The following is a 24,750-nucleotide window of genomic DNA, read 5'->3' as shown; positions in this document are numbered from 1 at the left end:
CTGTCCTGTTTGGCAATAGTTAGCATAATGCTTGCTGTTTAATTAGGCTTTTTATCTTTGCATTTGTCTGAGAACATCTGAAGCCTTCCATGTTGCCTGTCACTAATTAGTTGACTAATTAAATAGTTAGTGCTTACTTGCTGATCACAGAGCTAACATGTAATGAATGGTTTAGTGATCCTCATTGTTTTATACTATCTATCTTTGCCACATGAATTGATATACATGTGCTTCCTTTTGACTGCCTTTTTTTTTTTTCATACCAAGGCAAATCCAGAACAATGTTGTAGTCGACCATGTGTTCAGTGTCACCGGGCCTGCGTCCTTCAGACATTGTTGCCTTCCATCATTTCTGGTGAATAGAGCTCAAGTTGTGACAGAGATAAATAAGATAGGTCATATCTCGCCTTGTTGCGCAGTCAGGATCACAATGAACACTGTCAGTGACTGATACCAGACATCAACTAGGGGAGAGGACATGGGTCAAGATCAGCCTTCCTAACAGCCATTTGACATGCCTCTGCCAAAAAATTATACTCAATTAGCATTGATATGTGGTTCTTTTATAGTTATATTCGTGCTTTAGAGACAGTTCTCGATTAGATTATTTCAACTTTAAGTACTTGCCCTTTAAACGTATGTGAACACTTGTCTGAGCCCAGACTATTCTTTCACACTTCAAATTTGTAAGCATTTGTAGATTTTCTTTTGTTACTATTTATATATGAATACTCCTGACTTCTTGTTGCATGTTAAAACTGATCTTGGAAATGGTAGTTTTCTCATAAAAGGCCTGTTTCAAAATTGAAATAAGTCACAATAATTTTTATAGAATTATACTTTGTATTTATTGTACCTGTCCTGGTGACCAAGTATAACATTAGCATGGCTGTTTCAAAAACTCTGTGTAGAGCTTGGTAACCTGACTACCCGAAGCATCTGGTGGCTCTCTGATCAATGCAGTTCAAAGCAAATAAAGAAGCATTCCAAGTGCAAACACTGCGTTTAGGTTTTCCAGTTCTCTGCTAAAGCGATGGAGGAGATGTACTTTCTCTTCTGCTCATATTTATTTTTCTTTGATTGAAGTTTGTTCCCCAGAGCCGTTGTGGAGGTGTAACTACTGAGTTCTTCAAAGCAGTCTATAAAGTGCCTATGGGTTGGTTTTGAAGCACAGAAGACTGTGGAGAAGAAATTAGGTGGCTGGTTAAGTTGCGATCCTTCCCTCTAGTGATTAGTGTTGATTTGATTCCTGTTTGTGTGTGTATATAGGTACTTTAACGGGCAGAGGGAAGGCTGTGACAAATAAAATCACCACTGAAGGTACTTGCTTATTTTTTTTGAATGCTTGATGAGCTGAAATGTTAAGATTCCTTTTCTGGATTGCTGTGATTACCCTCCAAATCCCAGGAAGGAGGTGAGTCTGAGTACAGTTTACGTTGAAATGAGAGTTGGGAGTACATAAGATACAGTAATGAGACCGTGAATCTTTACTGCATGCTGTGTTATCTAGATTCCCCAAACTTCTAATGCGGATTGCTGAGGTTAGATGGAGCTCCACAGTGCTGCAGCTCGATTGCTTCCAGTACCCCCGTTACCGCACCGCATTGTGAATTGTAACACATCATGTTGTGTGGTTTGTTTCCCTAGGAGTGTGGTGGTCAGCAGCATCTCTCCATTAATCAGGCATAATTTCGGTTTCACGTGAGCTACAGGGCATGGGCCATTTGGGAAGGAGCTGTTGGAGAAGCATCGTGTTGCCTTGGTGAAGAGATGGGCGATGCATGGGCTTTGCGGTGCTGCACCTCTCAGAGCTGTTTTACGTTAAGGGATGCAATATCAGCGAGGCAGCTGTGCTCATCAGGCTGCCAGGGCTGGAGGTGCTGCGGGGCCCAGATCCACAGCTGCTACATGCAGATGTTTGAGATCAGGAATTTTGGCCCAGCTGACTCCTCCACCAGCCACATCCCTGTCCCTCCTGGGCTGCCAGCTTTCTGTCAAGAGGACGGGGCACTGGGGCGGTGCCTCAGAACATGCAACTTTTATGAGTATCCTCTCTTTTTGCGTGCTCTAGCTGTCAGGAGGAGAATGTATGGTCGTTGGCCATAAGCTAGGACAAAAACATTGGTACAAATCTCAAAGCCCTTCAAATTCAAGGGAAATCGATCTTTTGACATCTGTGGGCTTTTCTAGGGTGCATACTTTTTCATTTCTGTGAAGGCAGCATTGCCAGATCCGTACCAAACACCATCACAGAGTCAAAATGTTAATCTCCTTTGCAATAACATGGAAAATTGGGGTCTGGCAAATAGACAGCCATAAAAAAAACCCCTTTAGTTTTAACGTGATTGGTCAATAATATTAAAAATGTCCTATTAACAAGCTGGAATTTGCAGTGTATGTTATTCACTGAAACATTCACACAGGAACAGCCAAAACAGCAAAATTTCAACTACACTCTAGTTTTACTGCCCAATTTATGGTATCTTTATTTGTGGAAAATGGTGTTGATGTCTCTCAACTGTGGTTTTAAATCTGCCAGGTGATTAGATTTAAACAGCTAGAGACAGTAACTACCAAGCCCATCATCGGCTATCCCTCATTTTCTGTCTAGAAAAATAATTGCCCTGTTTTTCATCCTGTTCATACTCTGAACAGGATGAAATGCTGAAACATTTATGGCATGGAAATTGAAATTTTAGTAAGGAAATGCTCTCACTAAAGTGGTGGTTGGATGGTACTTTGATTTGGTCAAGTTCAAAGCCAACTCACGTTTGGGCTGGTAGTGCTAATCTTGTAACCTTTGTAGCTGAGCGTGTTCCCACATGAGTATATGGATGTCTCTGATTCAGCTATGTATTTTCTGTGGGCCAAGGAAAGAGCTCTTTAGGTTTTTCCTGTTCTGTCACATAACAATTCATACTGCAAGGATTTTGCCACGCTGATTTTAATAAGCTAGGTCCTGGAAATACCACAGATATTGAGTGAATGCTGTAGTTTTTGAAAGAGCCTCCTAAGAAATCTGCAGCTGGTTTGTCAGATGAGTCAAAATTTGGTTTGTACTTTGCTACAAAAATTCAGTTTATGCTTGCAGTGTTTCTCAGCGCAGAACGCTAAGGCGGTTCACATTTGAGCCTGAAGTGATATTACACTAAAAGAGTAAATAGGCAAATATGTAAATAAGCAAGTACTTAAGACGTAGCTTTAAGTTGTGTTAGAAGTTTTCTCTTAAATGCTGTACTCCAGTGTTTGTGTGTTACGTGCGTTAATCGATACGCACGTTCAAAGCCTGGTATACACCTTGCAAGTACTGGCAAGATGCAGAGCCAAAGAGACTTCTGAGAAGAAAGCTTAATGAGAGGTGGTTACGGGAGGGAGAAGAGCTTAGTGGTAAAATTGCAAAGGTCAATATGGGCTGAGAAGCAAAACGTGGAAAAAAATTAGTCTAACAAAGGAAAAAAGGCTCAACTGAATTACAGTAAAATGCCACAATCACTAGAGAAGAATGGTGCAAAAAAGAATAGGGAAAGCTGAGTTGACATAGGTGAGGAAAGCAAAAGCAGTCGCTGGGAAACGAGAGGTGGTTACAAGGGATAAAAGCAGTGACAGAAGGGTGGGTGAGTTGTTTTAGAAAAATTAGTTACGATATGGGTAGGAGTTTGGAAGAAGAAAGTGGCAAAAGACATGTTTGGTAATGTTCAGGGAGAAGTCAAGATCGTGGGGGTGATGTAACGCTACCTAAAAAGGAGAAATTATTAATAAAACTGAAATGCAGCAGAGTCAAAGTTGCTAGTGTTTCTAATTATATTGTCTAAGAAAAGGGTCAGCAGAGAGGACAACCGAGAGACAAGTATTAAAATTACAAGATGGAAGGGAATCTAGGACTATCCACTTAAAGGAAAAAAAAACAAGTAAGAGGGCTAGTTGATCTACCCTAGCAGGAGAATAAAAATTTAACTGGAGAGGGAACAGCTTTTGAGACAGGGTGTTTGGGAAAGGTTAACCACTATGGGAAAGGATACCACAGGAGGCAGGGTCAGAGAAGGGGACACAGGTTTTAGTGGGAGCAAAGGAGGATGCAGAAAATACTTGCTGAACAAAATGAGGTAAAGTGACAGTTCCAGGGGCAACAGAAGGTTTGCAAGAATAAGGCTATCTTAAACATGAAAAAACCCCAACTATTTAAGTTCATGATTGATGTCCTTATCCAGTTCAAGCAGATATAAAAGTGCACCCGACAGACATGGCCCAGAAGTTAGAGAGAATTATCACTATGGAAAAGAGAACGTCTTCCAGTAGGCATAGTAGGGGCAAAAATTGTAGTTATCTTCAAACTGGTGCTTGTAAAATTTTTGGAAAGTTTGTGGGCTGTTTTGTTGGGGTTTTTTTCGGTCTTGTGACAGCGGACACTGGACTTCAGCACCAAGGGGGTGCTTCCAAATCCTGTGTAGAATCAAACCATCAATTTCAAAGTCTGGAGAGAAACCCAGTGAGGAAGACCTGCCAGCTGGGGAGAGGGAAGCACTCACAGCATCACTGAAGGGTGTTAGTCAAAGGTCAAAAGTAAATATTACTTAGCTTTTTAATGAATTCTTGCTAAGATGTCAAAAGTGGTGACAGCGGTGGCTTTCATGGCCTGGGCTTACAGGCTGCTCGTCTTTGGAATACAGCATCTGATAAAATGAATCACCAGTAAACGTGGTGGGAAGTTTCTCAAAAAAACAGTACTTTAATAAAAAGCATTGTTCCATCAAAATGTAAGTTTTTGAAGGGAGACTTTTTTTTTCTGTCAGGAGGAAGTAATTGGGACATGACGAAATATTTTGCTGAGGTGTCATTTAAAAAAAACGGCTCTTTTGTTTTTAAAGAAATTACGCCTTCTTTTTTTTTTTTAAATCAAAATCAGAACCAAACATTTTCCTTTTAACCTCTGTTGTGAACAATTTAGAAGAGTGTTTTCTGAAATTAAAAAGGATGGTGATTTTCATCAATGTTGTGGCCTGTCTTGGAATGGAAATAGTCATGTTCTGGGAAGAAAAAGATGTGAATTCTCACACTGAAGTGATCAACTGCCTTATCTATCCCCTAGTGTCAAAAGTGCCAGTCAAATTAAATGTGGGCTACTGACAATTAGATTCCCTTATCTCTTTATTTCAGTTGGTGGTGTTCCTGATACGTCTATCAGTGGTCTTGAGAGGAAGAGTCATCATGGGCGCAGTTTATAGAACAAACGAATACGTGGACAACCCCTTTCTTGACCTTTGCACTGAAAAGTTTCCCAGTAAAGACTTTATTGTTATCCCTTCTTTCATTGAGCAAATTCATTCACAATCTTAACACTTTTTCCTAAGGTTGATCCAATGGAGAACTGGCTTATCTTTGTTTACTCGTAATTAAAGAGGGATAACTTCTAGATGGACATCTGTTGGTCAGCAGTTAAGCTGAAATCCTGTTCGGAGGTCTGTAATTGATGCACTTACATAAGGTTCTTGAGAACAGACGCTTTTGGTAATTGTTGATACAAACAATAAACCCTTTCTGCTGCTTCTGTTACTGACTCTCTTGCTAAAAGCTTAATAACCAAGTGTTGGTGGATCAGTTGCAGAGCCTTCATACTATTAGAATGGCATCACGTAGCATCATGGAGGGAGACGATTTTGCTGTGTTTTCACATATCTTCATACCTGATGTTGTGTTGATTCTTGCTCGTCTGAGTCAAATGTAGCTGCCCAGAGAGTGGGAGGAAGTGGAGAGAAGGGTAAAGGCTTTTACAGCTCTGCCAGCGAAAGCAATGGGCTTTGTCCAAGCAAACAAAAGCAATTTAGTCTAGCGGCAATATGAAAACACATTACTCATAAAGATTACTCAAAGGCTATAGTGCTAAGTAACATATTTGTCCTTTAGTGAAAATATGAATGAGTGGGCCTTTCTGTGTTAATATTGGCAACCTTTGTTAAGCTGAGCATTTCTATTTGTAGGTTTGTGTAGAGCTGGCAAATATGTTAGAAAATCTTTTACTCTTGGAGAAGTCTGTTTTCCAAGTCAGGTTCCGATTACTTTGTTCTTGGAATGCTTGGGGTGCTGATCTTTCCTCTAAAAAAAAAAAAAAAAAAAAGGTCCTACGTTGGGTAAATTATTGTATGATTTGGGAAAAGGAGAACTACTGTCTATATCTGCCTTTTACAGTGAGACTTATGCCTGGGCACCTTGCATTTCTGCGCCTTGAACACCAGGTTATTGCCTGCTGGGACTCTTTTAGCATCATCTCTCAATTCTGGGCTCCTTCCTCCCCCCAAAAAATCTTAAGATTCCTTTTTTTGTCGTTGCGGGACAGAGATTTGTCTGATTTCAAAGTTTCATTAATGTAAGAATTTATCATATATAAGTTTTCAGCATCTAGGCTGAAAACAGACTATTTGTTACCATTTTTAGAATGATCTAGAACTGCCATTTTTACAAGTGCTCTACTGCAGCAAAGCCGAGGATACAGTATAATTAGGACTTTACTTTTGGACAGTTTATAATTCCAGATATTAAAGTTATTGTTTAAAGATTATGTGTACAAGAGAATAGTGCCCATAGTTACCGTTTTTGGTAGCCAGATGAGGCATTGTCTTCTGTCACCTTTTTTTATTTTAGTTGTTATTAATGACGAGGGGGGGGAAGCATGATGCTTCATTTCAAATGAACTGAAATGCTTGGGCTCATGTAGACTACTTCGCTGCGCCTTATTTTTTTGTAACAAAAGTGAGTGGACTTATTTTTTTGTGATAATGAGGGGTTTAATGAAATCAATTAATTAAATCATTTGTTCAGGCAGTTTCTACCACCTAAGCCTCCATCATTACACCGCACACATAGGAAAAGAAAAGATAGCAAGACATCGGGGAAAAAAATCAAGAAAAAATAGCAAGGAATATTCTAACAGATGCACAAATGCCAGGATATATATAAATGATGTGCTAATTTTTTTTTTCTGTTTGTTCCTTCGATTACGCTCATAGTAAACTGGCAATCCTATTTTATTTTGAGGGACAGAGTGTTTAGACACTTTTTGGTAGCCGTCCTCTAGAACTCTGCAATGAAACCCAATACCTTTTACTTATTTCCCTAGATACTCTAATCCCTCCCTGCTTTACCAGTATCTTTGAGCTGTTCTTCCCTTTGTAACCACAGCAACATAAATCCCTACTGGAATTATTTGCTTCTAAAATGCAGGTGCACTTGTTTAATGTTGCGTTGGTTCAGGCACTTAACTTGAAGACTTTTTCACCAAATGAGAACCTCTGCTTTTACCCTTACTTCATATTAGGCATTGTTATATATATTAGAAGCGCGTAAGACTTTCACCCTCCTAACACGCGCTACCTGTTTCTCAGAGCGTTTGTTGTTTCTCAGTTCAGAGCTTTTAGGCAGCAGTAAGGAATCAAAAGCCAGAATAAATAAGCCAGCCTTTTGTTAGCTTAGAAATAATAATGTTACGTAGAGGAAAGGGGAGAATGATATAGAGTATGGTATTGTGCATAACAATCACTGGTGAAAATACTGAAACCTGTTATCTCCCTGTAACTCCGTGTGCCAGTGCCTGACACTGGCTAAGCACCAACAGTTTGGCTGTAGTTTTCAGGCTTGTATTTAAGTGCCTGTATATATATTCAAAATCCTAAGGTTAGGCATACCATCTACAGCTCCGAAATCAAGCTTTTGTAATACAGGATACTAGGGTTTTTTTACTTATTTAAAGATTCTGATAATTTTCACAAATGCCAGCCTGTGCGTAAACGTTTCACAAACTTCGATTCTTGGCTGAAGAAGAATTTTACCTCTCTGTTTGAAAATGCGGCCGTTATTTGCATGAAATTGTGCAGGGAGCGCTGCAGCTGCGCGGAGGCGGGAGGGCGGTGCAGCGTCCCTGCGCCTGCGCTCTCAGCACGGGGCAGCGCCAGGTACCAGCCTCTGGGTCTCTTCAGTTCTGCCTTCAGCATCGGCGCGCCTTTTTGACAGCTTTAATCCAATTTTCTTTGTGCCTTGATTTTTCTCAATGTGAAACGGGAACCAAAGATATGACTCGTTTCATCGCGGTATTCTAAGGAGATGCTAATCAACATTTTGATGCCTACAAGATTAATGAATGGGAATCGTGAATTAATGTTTGGGGCATATGGGAATGCCATGGGAGCGCTGAGGTAGAAGTAAATCATTAGTTAGTAAATCGTACGGAGTGAAAGGTCTGAATTGAAGCCCCGCGCTCAATGGGGAAGAACTGAATACCACATGACTGTGGAAATACTGGGTGGCTGCGTATGGACTAAATAGACCTAGAGCATCTGCAGAAGAAAATAGTATGTGACCAGATCAATAAAGTGCATCATAGTGCAATCATGCAAAAGAGGCATATTAATGTTGCCTACGGCCTTCATTTTGCTATTTTCCTGATGCTTGCTTGCAACATTTTTATCCTAAGTATTGTTAGCGTAATTTAAACTTAATGTTACTGTGGCACCTGGATTTGGAGACCTATTGGCAAGAGGCCATGCAGCACGTACAGAGATGATTTCAGCTCTAAACTGAAGAGAATCTTCATTGCTATGAGGGGCTATGAGGGCAGGCAGGATAAGAGAATGTCTAGGATGTTTATGTAGTGTTGTAGTAATTTTCCTCATAATTACATGTAAACTAAATGCCAAGGAGTCATACTATTTAGGTGTGCAAAGTTATTGTAGTTGTTCCTATTTGCACCCCACTAGGAGCAGTTCCTGGGTGCAGATGGCATTCCGTACCCTTTAAATTCAGTTTAATGTATCGGGCTAACTCTCATTTACGCGAAGACCACTTTGTATCACTCAGCCAGCATAATGTGGCCATAAATGAAGAGCAAATTCTATTTACACCCACCTCTGCAGAGTGACCTTAATTTAAATGAGAATCAGGCCCATAATCTGTATAAATATATGCACTCTGTTACATTAAGGTTATTTATTACACTGCACTCGGCCTGAGTATGCATGGAGATTTACCATAGATAATCCATAATCCAGAATTAAACTATTAATATGCATTTTGAGAGGGGCAGACGTAACCTTGAAATTCCTTGGTTTAAGTATGACCTTTAACTTTGTTTGAATGTATTTTTTAAATGTATGAATAACAAATTAACATCGGTTGATAAAAAACATTCTGATTCCTTCGTACCATTTGCATCAATCCATACTTAACTTACAGAAAGCCTTGAAGATTAGAAGGCTTAATCACTCATAATATTTATTTGTTTTTAAATGTCAGACCACATTTAGTTCAACCTACTGTCAGTCTTGTTACCCCCCACTCTCTGGTGTTAATGAAACTGTGGTGGAAAGTATTCTTCTTTTTGTGTCCAAAGACACACGCATCTTAGAAAAATGACAAAACAGTTTGTACTTGGCCTGCGTAAAGGAATTGCTTTCTGTATCCTTCCCAATACGGAACGGCTGTCTATGCTGTTCCTTTGATATGCCCTCCTAATTTCAGTAGACCCGTTGCAGGAAGCAGACAAATTACCAGTTGTCAGGAATTCTTTTTTCCTTCCCTGCAGCTTGCAGAAGGTGAGCTATGAACAGCAAAGGTATTCGAGCAAAAACTCCATGGTCTTACAATACCTTTTGTAGCCATGGAAGGTAAGTCCTGCTGTAAGGTCTTAGGAGCAGAGCTTGTAAATTACGTGGTAGAGTCTAAATATCTCTGTCAGGATCAAGACAACATGATGCTGGATGCTGTACAGCTGGAAAGTCACAGTGATGGGCTGGGGAGCTAAGCTGTAAACACTGTATATAACCAACCATACATTGAAATGCGCTCGCATTATGCTTGCACCAGACGGAGCCTCGACAAACTTACACTGCTTGAACTGTGGCGTTTTGTCTTTCTTTCCACAGTCCGCATCTGAAGTTCAACAATCTGACCTTGATTTCAATTCATGGCCTCCCAGGAAAAGACCTACAGGGCTCCGAACATAGAAGATTTCTAATTAACAGGTTTGATTTAATATCTAAACACTTCCATAGCTTCAAAGGAAAAAATAACACTTTGTAATTCTTTGTGAACTTGTCCTACATTATAGATAGATACAGAGACAGATAGCTTCAAAGTAATTCAATCTTTCTATACAACATGCATTCACCTGGGAAATGACTTGAATATAATTATTACTAGGGAAATACTGCTAAAGCAGTAACTTCAGGACAGCAATCCATTGCATTATACCAGGACACTGGTCTCTGTTTTCCAAGACGTTCTAGATTGTTTAAATCTCCAGGTTAAAGAAAAATGACGGCAGATGTATGCTTGCTTTTTAAATATCGTTTCATTTTTAACTTCCATGAGTTTTGTTCCAAACAATGCTGAGTAAAAGAATGTATAAGAATTAATATTAGCAATGTGACCAGTGATCTGTTTATAGCGGCCTCATGGTGAGGTGCAGACCCCACTGATAATAGTGGGAATTTTGCTGAGGATACGGGGAAAGTTTAGGATTATTGCTGTCGATAAATTGGGAAGGACTGCGCTGCATCAATCCTGCTGCTTGTGAACTACTTGTGTGCCAGTCACGGGGCCGTGGAAGTCCATCTCCAGTCCCAGTCAGAGTGCTGTCCCTTAACACTTACCTCCCCAGGGCTGGCAGAGCCATGGGTCTGGTGCAAAATAGCTGAAGAGAAGACTGAAAGATAGCTAGGTCTGTGTCTAGTGGGCGGTCAAGCATTTCACGAGTTTTCTTGCTTGCCAATAAGTAAAATATCTTCCATTTAGTCGGATAAAATCTTACCTCATCAAAATTCACAGTACATCATTCTCACTTAAATTTAGTATATTTGTTTTGAGGGTTTTATTTTTGTTTTGGAATAGTGACTAGGAATCCTCACTGTAGATAGGACCATGATTTTTCTGGATGCTGAGAAGCGTAGAATTAAATGAATCGCTTATCTTGAATAGCTGGGGAATGAATTTAGTATAATTTATTTAGATTTGGCTTGTGACTCTTTGGAACGTGCGTGTTGCTTTTTACCAAATCTTTTACTCAGTAAGCAGCAATGCACTAAAGGGCCAGCTCTTTAAATGACAAAACAATTCAATGTCTGCTGGCTGAACCTTAAAAATGAAGTCTCTACAAAGACATGAAGATGGTGTGATGTGAACCTGTTTAAAACCACCTTATCTTGTTTGGAATTTTGCCACGTCAAGGAATTTTTTTATAAGTAGTCACCTGAGTTAATTTTTTTATTGTAGAAAGGGGTGTGTTTAAGTACAAACCTAGTAAATGAAGGGATTACACGCTCACATAAATGCGTGTACTTTTTTTCCTAAGTATGCTGTAAAAAAGAGTTGTAATAACAAAACATCCTTCCTGATGGAAAGTTGCGATTCATAGCTGCCTCACCAGAATTAGCTGTTAAAATTTGAAAGCAGATTAAGAGTGAAAATTGAGCTCTGCAGGGTATGATTTCTGAAAGCATCCCTGTGATTTTTGGAGTGTCAGTCTCCTGGGAGCTGTGCACCTCAATTATAAAGGTGCTTTTGAAAACTGTCATCTGTCCTTGATGTCCATTTTATTTATAGATTTCTGCATGATTACAGTTTAGAATTGTCAGTCGTTTTCTTCCCTTCTTTATTTGCCTCTGGTATCTGTGAGTGCGAAGGATGCACAGCACCTCAGAAAGCCTGGTCATTCAGTCCTAAAATTCTTCAGGTAATGAAGGCAACTTTATTTGTTTCTGTGGCATCCTGTATGACAATTTTGGGAACTCAGTAACAACAGTTAATGTGTAGCAGTCAGCTCAGGTTTAGAGTGTATATTCTGGTACTAATGGCAAAAAAGCACTGAGTCTCTCTCCAGCGTTCTCTGCTGCAGCCCCTGGTATAATATAAAGGCATCAAATGCTTGAACATGAGCTGAGTCTCCTTCTATTTAATCACATTATATTTAGTCCTGTGGAAGAAAGTGGAATATTTTTCATCAGTCAGTATCAATAGAAAGTAAAGTTCTTGAGCCTCTGAATGGCCATGAGCTTTACTTGGTAGACGGAATATTTTTTCTGCAGTGACTTCAGATTACAGACTGGGTGAAGCCCAGGATTTCTTTATTGGCCATTCCCATCTTGTCTCATAGGTGCGAACTGCTAGCAGGGGTGAGACTCGGCTTCCTTTCACACAAGATGTGCAGGCTCCATCCTCTTCCCATGTCACCCTGATCTCATAAGCCAGACGTCTGTGTAACACCAGCCATTCATCTTTTTTGCTTGTTTAAAACCTGTTGCATTCTTTTTCACTAGATCCTGCAGGTTCATCCATCTACAAAGCTATAAGGGGCGTTGGGGATTAGCATTACTCTTCAATTCTACTGAAAGAACCTAATTTAACAGAATTTTGCCTGGTTTAAATTTTCAGTATCAGGAAGGTATTGAGTTGGGTCTAGCTGCAGAATGGCCAGCAACGTACTATGTATTTTCATAATGGGCTATTGCCAGACTCAGTGGTATTCAAGAGTCATAACAGACCTCATTGAAAGTATTATCTCTCTGGTCCTCCATGGATATTATAATGGTGTGCCTGTTGTACCTCTGTATGGAAGTATTTTATCTTCAGGAATCTTTGTCTTTCCAGAAGTCTGTTAAGCAGAGAGGGTGGTACAAATGCAATAATAAATAAGCAGTCTGGTATTTGCATAGACAGGCAGGGTGGGAGCGTACTCGGAGTCATAAAAGACTTTTGGAAATAATTTTAATTTTCTTTACTGAGGCATTAAAGGGGTTTTGTTCCATTTGGGTTTTGCTTCAAAATTGGCTTTTTAAATAGTAGCTTCCAGATCTTTGATGCTTTCATCATACATAGGGATATATATGAGACACTTTACACTGAAAACAGGCTGTAACACGGATGAAACTTAAGAGCTGCAAAAGTAAACCTTGCCTGAGATTTTCAAAATCAACAAGTGGTTTCGGTTCCATAGGTTTTTTGGTGCTGGTATTGAATTAACACTGCCAGAGCATGGTGCGCAGAATGTGTGCACTATACACACCCCGAAAATCAGATTTCTATCAATTGGTCTCATTTGGACAACACTTAATCCATAAGACATTCAGGAACAAAAAACCCTGAAAACCATAACTACTATATGCAACAAAGCTCTGCTTCTTAAAACACACAAACCCTCATATTGTTTGTTACCTAGCACTGAAGGTAATTGCTTTGAAATTTTAAAAGTTGCTGCCCCATTTTCATTAAGAATAAATTGTTGTTCAGATACAAATTAGTGAAGATTAATATTTTTTATATCTGCACTGTTTGTCTTTCATTCCATTTCTTTCTTTCATTTACCTGCTAATTTTGTTTTCTTTTGGATAGCCTGTTAGCGTTCAGTTCATCTTGTAGAGGAATTTGGTTGCATCTTGGAGACTTTTGAAAAGCTGGGGGTAGAGGGTCAGTTTAGTATGTTTTCAGAATTTTTCATTCTTGTGTTTTGGAAAGTTTCATTTGGAAAGAGGTCACCAAGAGAAAATCTGAGATCTGTGCCTTTTACTGCTAGCTCTGACAACTGGTTTTGTAGCTTTGTATTTATTTTCAAACTTTTCAGACTAGTACTTTGGAACATGGATGTTAAAATGCCAGTAGTGCCTTCATTGCGTTTGTGTCTCAACATAGCCGCTACTGGTGAAGTTGAATATCAAGTGAAGCAAAAGTGAAAAAAAAAAACTTCATAAGGGAGTCTTGTATAAGAGGAAGAATTAGACTATTAAAATGCCTTCTTTGCAGGGGCAAAAGTCTCCTCGCATCAGCCTGCAAAGGAAAAGCAGAGCAAAGCATATATTTCTGACTTTGTTTTTAAATTATGTGGTTGTATGGCCCAACGCTGGGAGGGATTGTTTGGTTTTAACAGAAAGTTGTCAATTTGTAACCGAGTATTTCATAATGACTAATCTTTTACTATAGACTGCCGTAAACTCACAGCGAGAGAACTGACTTGAACCACTAGGGGACTCCGGCTAACTCACCAGATGTCTAATTAATGCCTGCTGTCAGCTGCTGAAATGTCACTTACAGATATTCTTTCTTCACAGCCACTGTTTTAATGATGAAGATTATGCACAGATGTCACTTTGTTCCTGGGTTAACGTTGTGGTTGGTAAAATGACTGGCATAAATCGCGCTGCCAAATATGTAGTTGTTTCCAAGGAGAAAGAAATACCGTATGACTACCTTGTTCTCTGTACGGGACAGAAATACCAGGTAAGATTGTGTGTAGAGTGAAAAACATAATAACGTATTCAGGTTTTTACAGTGAATAGTGTTTCTGTGATTAGCAAAGCAGTACAGTAGGCCTTATCAAGTGTATAACCAGAAAGTTTGCAGCCCTCCAGTGTAGCAGGTTGTACTATTTCAGTATAGAATTTGGATGAGATGAGAGGTTTTACAAAATTTTCTACTAGGAATGTCACTGCTCAGTATCAGATATTAAGCAAAACTGCCAGTATTTTTGCCACCATGACCATTAAACCTGCTGAAGAGTAGGCCCAATTGACGTGTGGCCCCAGCCACAGGAGACTTAACTCCAGCTGGTCTAACACCGTTTGACCTAGTTTTGGAAATGGAGAGAATTCCTTATCAAATTAATTACTCATCTCACATAATGACCATGCCTAGGCACGGACATGGTGCTGTATGTTATCGTAGCACAGAATTGAGTTTCCAGTGAGATTGAAGCAGACACTCTGTTACACGTGAAATGTGGAATCAAGCTCATCTCCAGCCCTACAGGCTCAGCTTGGGCTTGGACATCCTGGGCAGGGTTTGTTCTTTCTTGTGTATTGTCATGTGGCCTTCAAACTATGTCAACTAAATGGCCATCTTTTGTATAGCCCCGTTGCCTGCAGTGATTTTGCCTTACTGATTGGTTTTGGATAGGAATCACGAGCAAGGTATTTTGCCTTTAAAATCAGGAGATCAAACTGAGCATGTGTCTACAGGTTTTTACAGTGCTGTTCACCATATATCGCAAACATGAATGTGAGGTATGTTCAGCCCCATAGTGAAATCTGGACTGCATACGTGCGACGGATTTGTGGAGCAAGAAAGCCCCGGTTTTTCTGTAATCACTTTTCAGGGTAGAGCCACACTTTAAACAACAATTCATATTCACTGTTCAACAGGGATGAGACAAAAGTTGAAGTATGATCTGAATGACTTTAAGTGCTCCTAGAAAAAGAAGTTTGGAGGTAACTCTGACTTGCAAAATAAGTTATGGGAAGTAACTACACCGGAGTAGAAAGAAAGATAAAGCGAGCAGGAGGAAACTCAGGTTTTATCTGCCTTCGAGAAGAAAACCTAATGTCATCTATTCTCACTTTTAAACTCTACAAAAAAATAGGAAGGAATTATTTTTACCATCTGGTTTCTGTTCTATTACACAGAGCTGTAGTCCATCCTTTTTCTAAGTTGTCCCTTATTTGGTAAGCAGTCAAATTAATGCCTAGTAAAACATTATTCATTATGATTAAGAGGATTTACTTGTTGGGCAAGTAAGATCTTTTGATGTCATGCCTGCTTTTAGATGACCGAATAGTATTTCAGTTGATCCAATTGGCAGTGAGAACATTGTTCAGGACGTTAATCACTGGTGCTGTAGAAGTCACAGATGAGATTACCTTTTTTGCTCTGTATAATTCAGATTGAATTTGTTACTGTAAAGTAGCATTATACATTTAATAATTTACTGAATCCTGGCATTTTAACCATCAAGCAGGTTTTGACCACTTTCTCTGGAACAAAATCTCCCTTATTTTAGAAAGTTGGGGTTTGTTGACAAAAGATGGAGGCAGTCTTGCTGCACAAGGAATTTTCAAGTGTCGTTTAAAGGTGTATGTTAGTCAAACAACTGCAGAGATCCTTCGACTGTATATTTATGCATTTCTGCTGTTTGCTGTAAAGTCCCTTTCATTTGCGTTTTGCTTGTATTGTTATTCTCTTGTTCTGGCACTGCTGTTCAAAATGGTCACCCACATCCCGTAGAAAATACGGAATACATACACACGTGTGTGTACCTGTGCGTGTACTCAGACTAGCATGAATCTCTTTTCTCTGTGGCCACTCTTGTGTTTACTAGTGCTGAATGTTAAGAAGGGTTAGGATGTACAAGGAGAAGCAACCCTTAGGTAGTCAAATGGCTTGTGTCACTGTTTTTTAAAATCTTTCGTAACAGTTCTCCAAGATATATGCCATATATTCCTTCACTCATTTATTCGTTTCTTCCAGGTCGTGTCTCCCACTGGAGCAGATATCAGTAAACTCCCAACTAATACAGAAGTCCTAAGTAAGCGGCCACGCAGATACACAGGGAAAGTCCCTTCCAATCATTTTACTCTCAATGATGATCAGGACTGCTTAAAGGCAATGCACTGGCTGAAAGAAAATGTTGTCAACTCAGAAGGTAAGGGATTTGTTAACACACGCACATTTACAAAAATGTTTTCTAGGCTTATTGTTTCCTTAATTCCATGGTATAATGGGTGCCTGATTAATTCTAACAAAGTCTTTCATCTGCTGTGCTTTGTTTTCCAGATTAATTTACAATTTGTTGTCATTTTTGATACCCAGCATATTTAGCTAGGAAAGAAAGGCTTGAGATAGATTAATTATCTATAATTATTATATAAAACAAAATGAGTCCCAAATGCAAATCTGGCTGGAGTCATTAATTAGCCAATTAAATAATAATTTCATTAGTGGATGTGTTTTTCTGTTGTATAGAAAAATATCTAGATTTGAGGCATAACACAAAGAAATCAGGTCTAAATGAGGAAGTGGGTTTTTTCAGATCTGTCATCTTTGTATTGTTACATCAGTTACAGATTTTCACGTTGAACTGCAGGCTCCCAGTATTTTCTTTTTGACCCTTAAAATCACACATTTGTGCAGGTGTCCACCATACCTGTATTTCCTCAGCCTGTTCACGTGTGCATGGTTCGTATATTCGTTAGTTCATTCACTGAATACATACACTATTGAAAATACCTGGGAATCATCCAGATTTCAGAGTTAAACTTTCAGATACAGAAAAACAGACCAAACAGTAAATGAATTCATGTAACGTCACTTCTGTGTGCCAGATCTGCATTAGGACAGAGTTCAGAGCAGGAAAGCTGTCTTTGTGGAAGAGTTTATGTCTACTTGAGTGCAACAACAGGAGTTTCCGAAAGGTTTAGTTTACCTGGCTCGTTTGTCGAGAACATAATGAAAATTGGTAGTTATTCCTTCTCAAGACGCTGGAGGTTTCTTTGTCATCCTCTGAGTCTTGCCATGATCAGGACAGAAGATGATAAACATGGTAATGTTTCTGCTCACATTTTCTTCAAACAGCTTCCTGGCCTCAGGCGTGTAAATAGAGCCTCTTCAGCAGCCCCCCTCCGCCTGTCTTCCAGCTGATACCAGCCCCTGCCCACACAGTCCTACCTGATGTCCAGCTGATATGCACAGCTGCGTTTGCATAAACAGATGAGGTTGTTAGTTTTCCGTGTTCGCTACTGCTAGTCTTTCATGTAAATCCGTGCGTGCCCAGTCCTGGAATGTGCTCCAGGACACCTGCGCAGAAATGCTGCCCGAGAGCTCGCTGCTGGCTGGGATGCAAGCCGCCTGGGAGGTTCGCTCTTCAGGCGAACAGCAGTCTTGCAGCACCTCGTCTCCTTTGGGACAAATGCACCTTTATTATTATTAATACTAAATTAATATTATATTAATCATAATTTCATTATTGCCAATGGCTTTTGTTGCGGTGTAAAGATGGATATCTTAATTAGGCACTATCTCATCTTCAATTATAAGCTAAATCCGTAATGAGGCTGGTCTTGGAGGGACGTGGTCTATGGGAGACGTGATGCCTCCCTCTTTCTCCCCACCCCACCTCTGGTTCCAGTTCTCTTTCATTGCTCTTCCCACTTCTTGTTCACTGCTGCTGCAGATGTAAGCTGTAAAGAGTCCCCAGCTGCAGAAGTCCTCCTCCACCTATCTCTGTTTCTGTTCTTCCTCACCCTGATTTGTTTTCTGGCTATATGTCTTATAAATGTTGTTCTTTCAGTCTTGATCATGGCTGCATCCAGGATCCCTACTCTTTCTGAAAATGAGTCCACTTTTCAGCCCCTGGCCTAGTCTGGAGACAGTCTAATAGGCAACAGGCTCACAGAGGTGCAGAGGAAAGGCTCCTGTGGAGTTCAGCAATTGATTTGGATGTCTGTCAGCTCTCTGCAGGCCATGCTACCGCTCTACTGGGATGGCCAAAATTTTACGTTTGCATTTATTTTTCATCTCTGAAATTCTCCAGTTTGCCTTCAGTAAATAGTAGTATTACACTTCCTATATTTCATCTCATCAAAACGGTAAAGTATTGTTTGTCAAATTCCTGCTGAGCGGCTTTAAACATGTTAGAATTCAAAGCATTAAAAAGTAGGATTTGCTTATGTTTAAAGAAAATGAAGTGGCTACTAAAACTATATATGCTGGTTATTGTAGCTGCACAGAAATAGACACTTTATCCTCTTCAGATACAATAATAATTCTTCTCAGCTTATACTTGGTCTTTTCTCCACACGGCTTTCCTCTTCTATTTGTGCTCCGCTTATTCAGCTATTTGCAACGTTTATCGGAAGTCGTCTGGAGCCTCCTGTGCCAAGCCTCATTCTCCTGGCTTGGCCGCTGGATAAGCCCCCCTGGGGTCCCACGTAGCCAGCCCAAGGGCTTGGGCGGGGAGCAGCTCCCACTGGCACCCAGCATGGCGAGTGCGTGGAGCCCCGGACGAGGGAGGGGGAATGTGTGTTCAAGGCCACTTGTAGTTTTGGAGGTTTTTTAAAGGAAAGTGTTAATCACTGAACTTCACAACGTGAGTCTTATTAGCCTAATTGGATGAAATCTTCATTTGGTGGCACTGATTTTGAGAGCAGCTTTTAATTAAGAGTCAAGGTAGGGGTTTTAATTGCTTTTCTTCCCTCTGGGAGCACTGGGTACCACTTCATTCTGGGCGAAATCAGTGGATGCGTTTTTGCAGGTCATAAGTAGAGCAGGATCATCCCGGTAGCGCATGCAGGCAGGAGCGTTGCATGCATGCTGTGGTAGAAGGAACGATGCTCCTGGCAGTGACTGCATGTTATCGTTTGAGAAACCCACAACAATGTATTGTTGTCTAGACAATTATTCTATCACCTGATGACCCCTCCCCACCAGGGGAACTGGGAAAAAACAAGGAAACACAAGGGTTGAAATATAAACAGATTTAATAGAATAAGACTAGATAATTAACATTAATAATACTAAAGAACCAGTATTAATCCCAATACTAATATTATAAGATATATAAGAATTATACTCAGTCCATTCTATCAGCAGGAAGCCGTGCGCTCCCAGCAGTGGACAGCAAATGTCGGACACTGCGAGCGCTACGGCTTCGAAGGAAGGGAAGGGCTCAGGGGTCCGGCACTGGGGCAAGAAGTTCTCTGGATCGCAGCCATTAAGGGACAGAGAGAGAGAACTTCACAGCAGAATTTCTAATTTGTATTGAATGTGACGTTCATGGTATGAAATAATCCTGTTGGCTTGAGTCAAGTACCCAGGTCTTGCTCCTCCTCATCCCTGCACCTCTCTAAGTCAAAAACACGAGACCTTGAAACCCACATAGCCTAGCTGGCTGTAAAGTAAATATTTTCACAAATTCAGACACTGGAGTCTTCTAAAAGTGCAGTTTTCCCAAACATTAGAAGAGAAATTAGTCCTGTGTCGCTCAACCCAGGACACTGCACCACCGAGGATGAGCAGCAGCGTGGTTGCTGCAGCCTTCCTCCCTGGGCTCCTCCTCACCTCAGGCAAGGAGAGGTGGCAGGAGAAGCTGGCCGGCACTCAGCAGCAGGTGTTGCCTGAGGAGCCCATGGGAGAAGCAGCAAGACACATCTGCTGCTGCCGGCTCCTCGGCCGGCTGCAGCGTGGTGGGCTGCAGCGGGGTCCCCGGGCTGGGGGCCAGAGGCCTTTGCCCCCGGCCGGTTGTGCTGGCGGCTACAGAAGGGTCTCCTGCAGCTGCGGGCCGGGGAGCAGGGTGAGCACCAGCCCTGATGGCTGCCGCCGAGGCTTCTCTGATGAAACCCAGCCGCCTAATGCATGTAACCTATTATAACTGTAATTGTGACTAATTGAAATTCATCTCCTATTAGCTCTGCACTTTCCATGAAAATAAAAAGTAGGATGGGAGTAAAGTAAGGAACAAAACTGCTTTAATGGCCCAAAATGGAGCAATTATTTTTTCTTTTTACCTAAACATAGTTTACTGCATTATTAAAAGCGTGTTTGTAGGAATAGTATTGCGTTAAAATTCCAGTGCATGAATCACCAACCGTAGCCACTGATGCTTTAGCTAATACTGATTTTCTCCTTTAGCTTTTGGAAACTAAAAAGATTCAGGTCATGCTGGGGTCACTGAAATCTTGTGCTTCCACTTGTGGAAAATGAATGGTCCTGCTCTGCTGCAGAACGCTGACATTCCAGTAATAAATGATAAAACTACTCTAACGGTCTTTATTTATGGCTGCTTTTTTCTGTGGACGATTATTATGTTTACTCACAGATAGATACATTTTCATGTAGTTAAATAATAAAAGCATCCTGAGGAACTGCTATCTGTCCAGTGAACATAATTTCAGTCCATAATGAATATCTGTAGTCCCTAGACTACTAGCACTGTAATCTAAAAAGCCACTAATATTGTAATAAGCAGAAACCGTAAATTGTTGATTTACAAGAGGTCAGTAAAAGAGCATTGCTTTCCTTGATCTAATGTAGTTGTATTTAATATTACCATATAAACCAGAATTTTAATTTTCCTTGAGAAATGCAGGGCTCGAATCTGATCTCGTGGATACAAAAATGCCAACATATAATACAATAACCGAACTTCTCAGTCTTATGTCTTCCTTCTTTTTTGACGCTCTCATGAGGACAGCACTGCCTACAGATAGACCTCCTGACAGGCACAAGCAACGGAAAGGGTTCTTCTGGCCTGGAAAGTCAACTTAGCAATGTACACACTCGGCAGACTTCCCATTATCACACATGATATGGATTCTGTATTATATTTATGAAACTAGTAAGATCTCTTTTCTTCTTATGATTTCAGGTGAATACATTTGCAGGTAAAATTGTTCCGTCCCTCTGGTCATTGAGGTTAACAGTAAAAATATGCTTTCCATCATTTCTGAGCATGTATAATCATGGGGCAATTCTTTTCTCTGACAGTTACAGAGAGATATGTTTATTTGGCAGCTACAAGTAGCCAAGCTGATATGACAAATAAAATAACCTTGTAGTCAAAGGGGAATAATAGAACATCTGTTAACAATTTTTATCATTCATATTCTCGGGCGCTAGGGCTCTGTGAGTGCTCTGTTTAGTATTGCGGTGTGTCTCATGCAGTAAAACATGGTCCCAGTGAAATTAGTTTAGCCTATGAAATAATAAAATTTAGGTTGTAGGGGATGCTATCACTTGTAGTAGACATAAATGCCAATGCTGAGATAAACGTGTAAGTTAGTTGCATGAGGCACTCTTACCTGCTCATCACTGCTTACTCCAGTGCCATGAAGGAAAACAAATCCCGCCAAAAGTCAAGATCAAGACAGTTATGTAGGAGAGTCAGCTGTTTTTCCAAATTCTGAGTGCAGTTACTGCTCTGTAGTCTGCGGGGAAGCCAGTGCCAGCTGCTGCTTGTGTCAATTAAAGGCCATTGCTGAAACACCTCTGATATTTCAACACTGACTTCTTCTTTAGTACGTTCAATCCTACACTTTTCCTTCAATGCCAGACTACAAGTTATTTTCATAGAGCTCATAAAGAAGCTTCTGTCATAACATCCATCTTTTCCCTAACATAAGGAGGACACGGACCTGTTGGAGCAAGTCCGGAGGAGGGCCACGAAGATGATCAGAGGCCTGGAGCACCTCTACTGTGAAGACAGTCCGAGAGAGTTGGGGTGGTTCAGCCTGGAGAAGGCTCCATGGAGACCTTATAATGGCCTTCCAGTACTTAAAGGGCACCTATAGGAAAGATGGGGAGGGACTCTTTATCAGGGAGTGGAGCGATAGAACGAGGGGTAACGATTTCAAACTGAAAGAGGGGAGATTTAGATTAGATATTAGGAAGAAATTTTCTACTGTGAGGTTGGTGAGACCCTGGAACAGGTTGCCCAGGGAGGTTGTGGCTGCCCCGTCCCTGGAAGTGTTCAAGGCCAGGCTGGATGGGGCTTTGGGCAGCCTGGTCTAGTGGGAGGTGTCCCTGCCCAGGGCAGGGGGGTTGGAACTGGATGGTCTTTAAGGTCCCTTCCATCCTGAACTATTCTGTGTTTCTCAAATGAGGCCCTATATCGTCTGTGTTATCCTTTAGCTTCAATCTGAGATTGGTCAAGCCTGGGGTGGCCTGGGATTTGTGCACTGCCTTTCTTCAGGTTTACACATGTTACCTGGAAAAGCGACACTTGGGTGGTGTTAGCTGTTCTGCAGTTTCCTTTCTCCCAGCTCCATGCTGGAGTGTATGATGTCCTCTATCGCAAGGATGTTTGCATGTTAGCTTGTGGAGGTATGGCTCAGTTATTTCCTATTTCTGCCAGGGATTTCCCATCAAACAATAAATGCACCCGCTGACCAGCAGGTATGGGATATTAAATGCAATAGGAAGATGCATTTGATGCATCCTTGTGCTGATGGAGCACGTTTTTGGCATACTGAAACACCCATCAGACCTAATGTGTAGAAGCTGATTTATTACTGAAGGTCACCCACAGAGCAGGTGTTCCTCCATCTACCTTGGCCTTGCAGCTCGAGCTAGTTGCTGGGGTGGTTGAACACAGCATAGACACAGAGCTGGTGGTTGTGGGCATGCTTCTGCTGCCTGCGCGGAGGAGCCCGCGAGCCTGGGCTTGATCCTCCTTTGCTCAGGCAGGAGCTTGGCTGCGGCCCTCGTAGCAAAGTGTCCTTAGCCACCAGGAAAGGAGCTCCCAGTCTGTCCTACAAGAGCTGTGCCATTTAGCATGGATTACTTGAAGGCTTAGTGGATCACAGAGCAAAAAAAATGATTCCTATTCCAAGCAGGGGGACAGAGAGAACAGCGAGGAGAGGAGCACGTTTCAGTCTCTGCTCAGAGGAATGTTTACGTGTTTAAACCATCCTTGGATAAAACACACAGATGCTCTGATGCATCCCACCCCTGCCTCCCTTGTTGCCAGGAGGGGTGTAGCCGTTAGGCTGGAGAGTCACATCGTGCTCACACAGAACCTGCTTCCCTCACATCCTCACATATTTGCTCTCAGCTTTAACTATGCAGTTCGAAGTGGCACCACTTCAGTAAGAATTTGCAAGATCTTACACTACAGGCTGCGGCTTTGTCGTTAAGAGCGCTCCCCTAGAAGGTGGGAGACGTGGGTTTGAATCGGAGCTCCCTTCACCCAGTGGGTGGAAAGATGGAGCTGTTTTAAATAGTGGTTTCTGCTCTAGTGACAATGCACTGCAAAAGGAGCAGCGACATCCAAACACTGTTTTCGTACCAGCTGATCAGAAATGTCTGTCTCAAGCTTGCTGATTTCTAGGCAGTGTGCAAGGACGGAGGTTCAGAGCACGTACTTGAGGCATTTAGGTTTTGGGCATTCTCTGATGTGCACGGGGGGGAGGCAGCTGTCTTCAAAGAGCAGTGCAGAGCTGCCAGCCGCTGCCTGTCAGTGCATCGGCCGCCTGTGCCCCTCAGCGGGGCAGTTCGGTGACACAAGCCGGCAGATAGGAAGCAGCAGGCACCGGGCTCCGTCTGCAGGGGTGTCTCCATTGTCTGGAGATTAGGCTTTTGCGGAAGGAAGCGGCAGCGCTGGTGACCTCCCATATTGCACAATGGCTTGTTTTCTGCAACTTTGTCTTTCCACAGTTTGTGGTTTTCTTCTGCATGATGCATTTAATTTGCTCCTGTCTCCCTCCCCCCGGTAAATCCTTTGAATGAGAAAAATTGAGGAGGGAGAGAACAAATTAAAAACACGGGTGGGGTTTTTTTTTTCCCCCTAGAGGATCTTCAATCAAAATTATTTCAAATTATGGGGTCAGAATGAATGTCATACTTCTATGTTAAGTACTTGCCTACTTTGTGGGATGTTTTGTACAGATTCTTCACTAAATTATCTTAGCTACTGTTGCTAGGTAACATTGTTTGCTTCATAGCATCAGAGAAATAAGAGGGTCAAAGAGAGCAATTTCGTGTTATTATCATCTGAGTTATACTAATAAGGTTTTCATTGTACGTCTTAGAAATTTTTCCCCCTTTTTTTCCCCTTAGGGAACGTCATTGTCTATGGGAATACAATTGACATTTACACCACGGTAGAAACCCTCTTATCTCTTGGAATTGATGGTTCTCGCATACATCTCGTACAGCCTCCACTCAGCTCAAATGTTACTTGCCTTAACAACAACGAAATCGAAAGTGCTGTTCGGGAGGCACTGTCAAAGGCTGGCGTGTCTGTTTATTATGACAGTATCCTGGCACAGTGGAACGAAGGCGACGACCCGGACCTTATCACATGTGCCGCTTTCACTACTAATAGAAAACCGTTAAAATTGCAGTGTTCAGTAAGTATATGCTTTCATTGTGTTTCTTTCAGTCTGTTTTTTAAGACAAAGACCATCAAATTCAGATTGTCCCTCATTGGTTTATCTATTTTCTCATTGT

The 24,750-nt window shown here is 41.2% G+C and overlaps 1 protein-coding gene across 6 annotated transcripts in view; it reads left to right on the top strand.

Moving 5' to 3' along the window:
• Positions 1-24,750, top strand: part of CFAP61 (cilia and flagella associated protein 61) — a 121,426-nt gene that overhangs the window by 60,715 nt on the left and 35,961 nt on the right. For all 6 annotated transcript variants that reach the window (XM_063327955.1, XM_063327953.1, XM_063327954.1 and 3 more), the window contains 4 exons: positions 9,909-10,007; positions 14,085-14,253; positions 16,276-16,450; positions 24,358-24,650. In XM_063327955.1, the coding sequence (XP_063184025.1) occupies positions 9,909-10,007; positions 14,085-14,253; positions 16,276-16,450; positions 24,358-24,650 (736 nt within the window). The remainder of the gene's footprint in view (positions 1-9,908; positions 10,008-14,084; positions 14,254-16,275; positions 16,451-24,357; positions 24,651-24,750) is intronic.

The sequence above is a fragment of the Chroicocephalus ridibundus genome, chromosome 3 (assembly GCF_963924245.1).
Source record: "Chroicocephalus ridibundus chromosome 3, bChrRid1.1, whole genome shotgun sequence".
Lineage (NCBI taxonomy): Eukaryota > Metazoa > Chordata > Aves > Charadriiformes > Laridae > Chroicocephalus > Chroicocephalus ridibundus.
The sequence above is the reverse complement of the archived record's forward strand: the minus strand, read 5'-3'. Positions and strand labels throughout refer to the sequence as shown.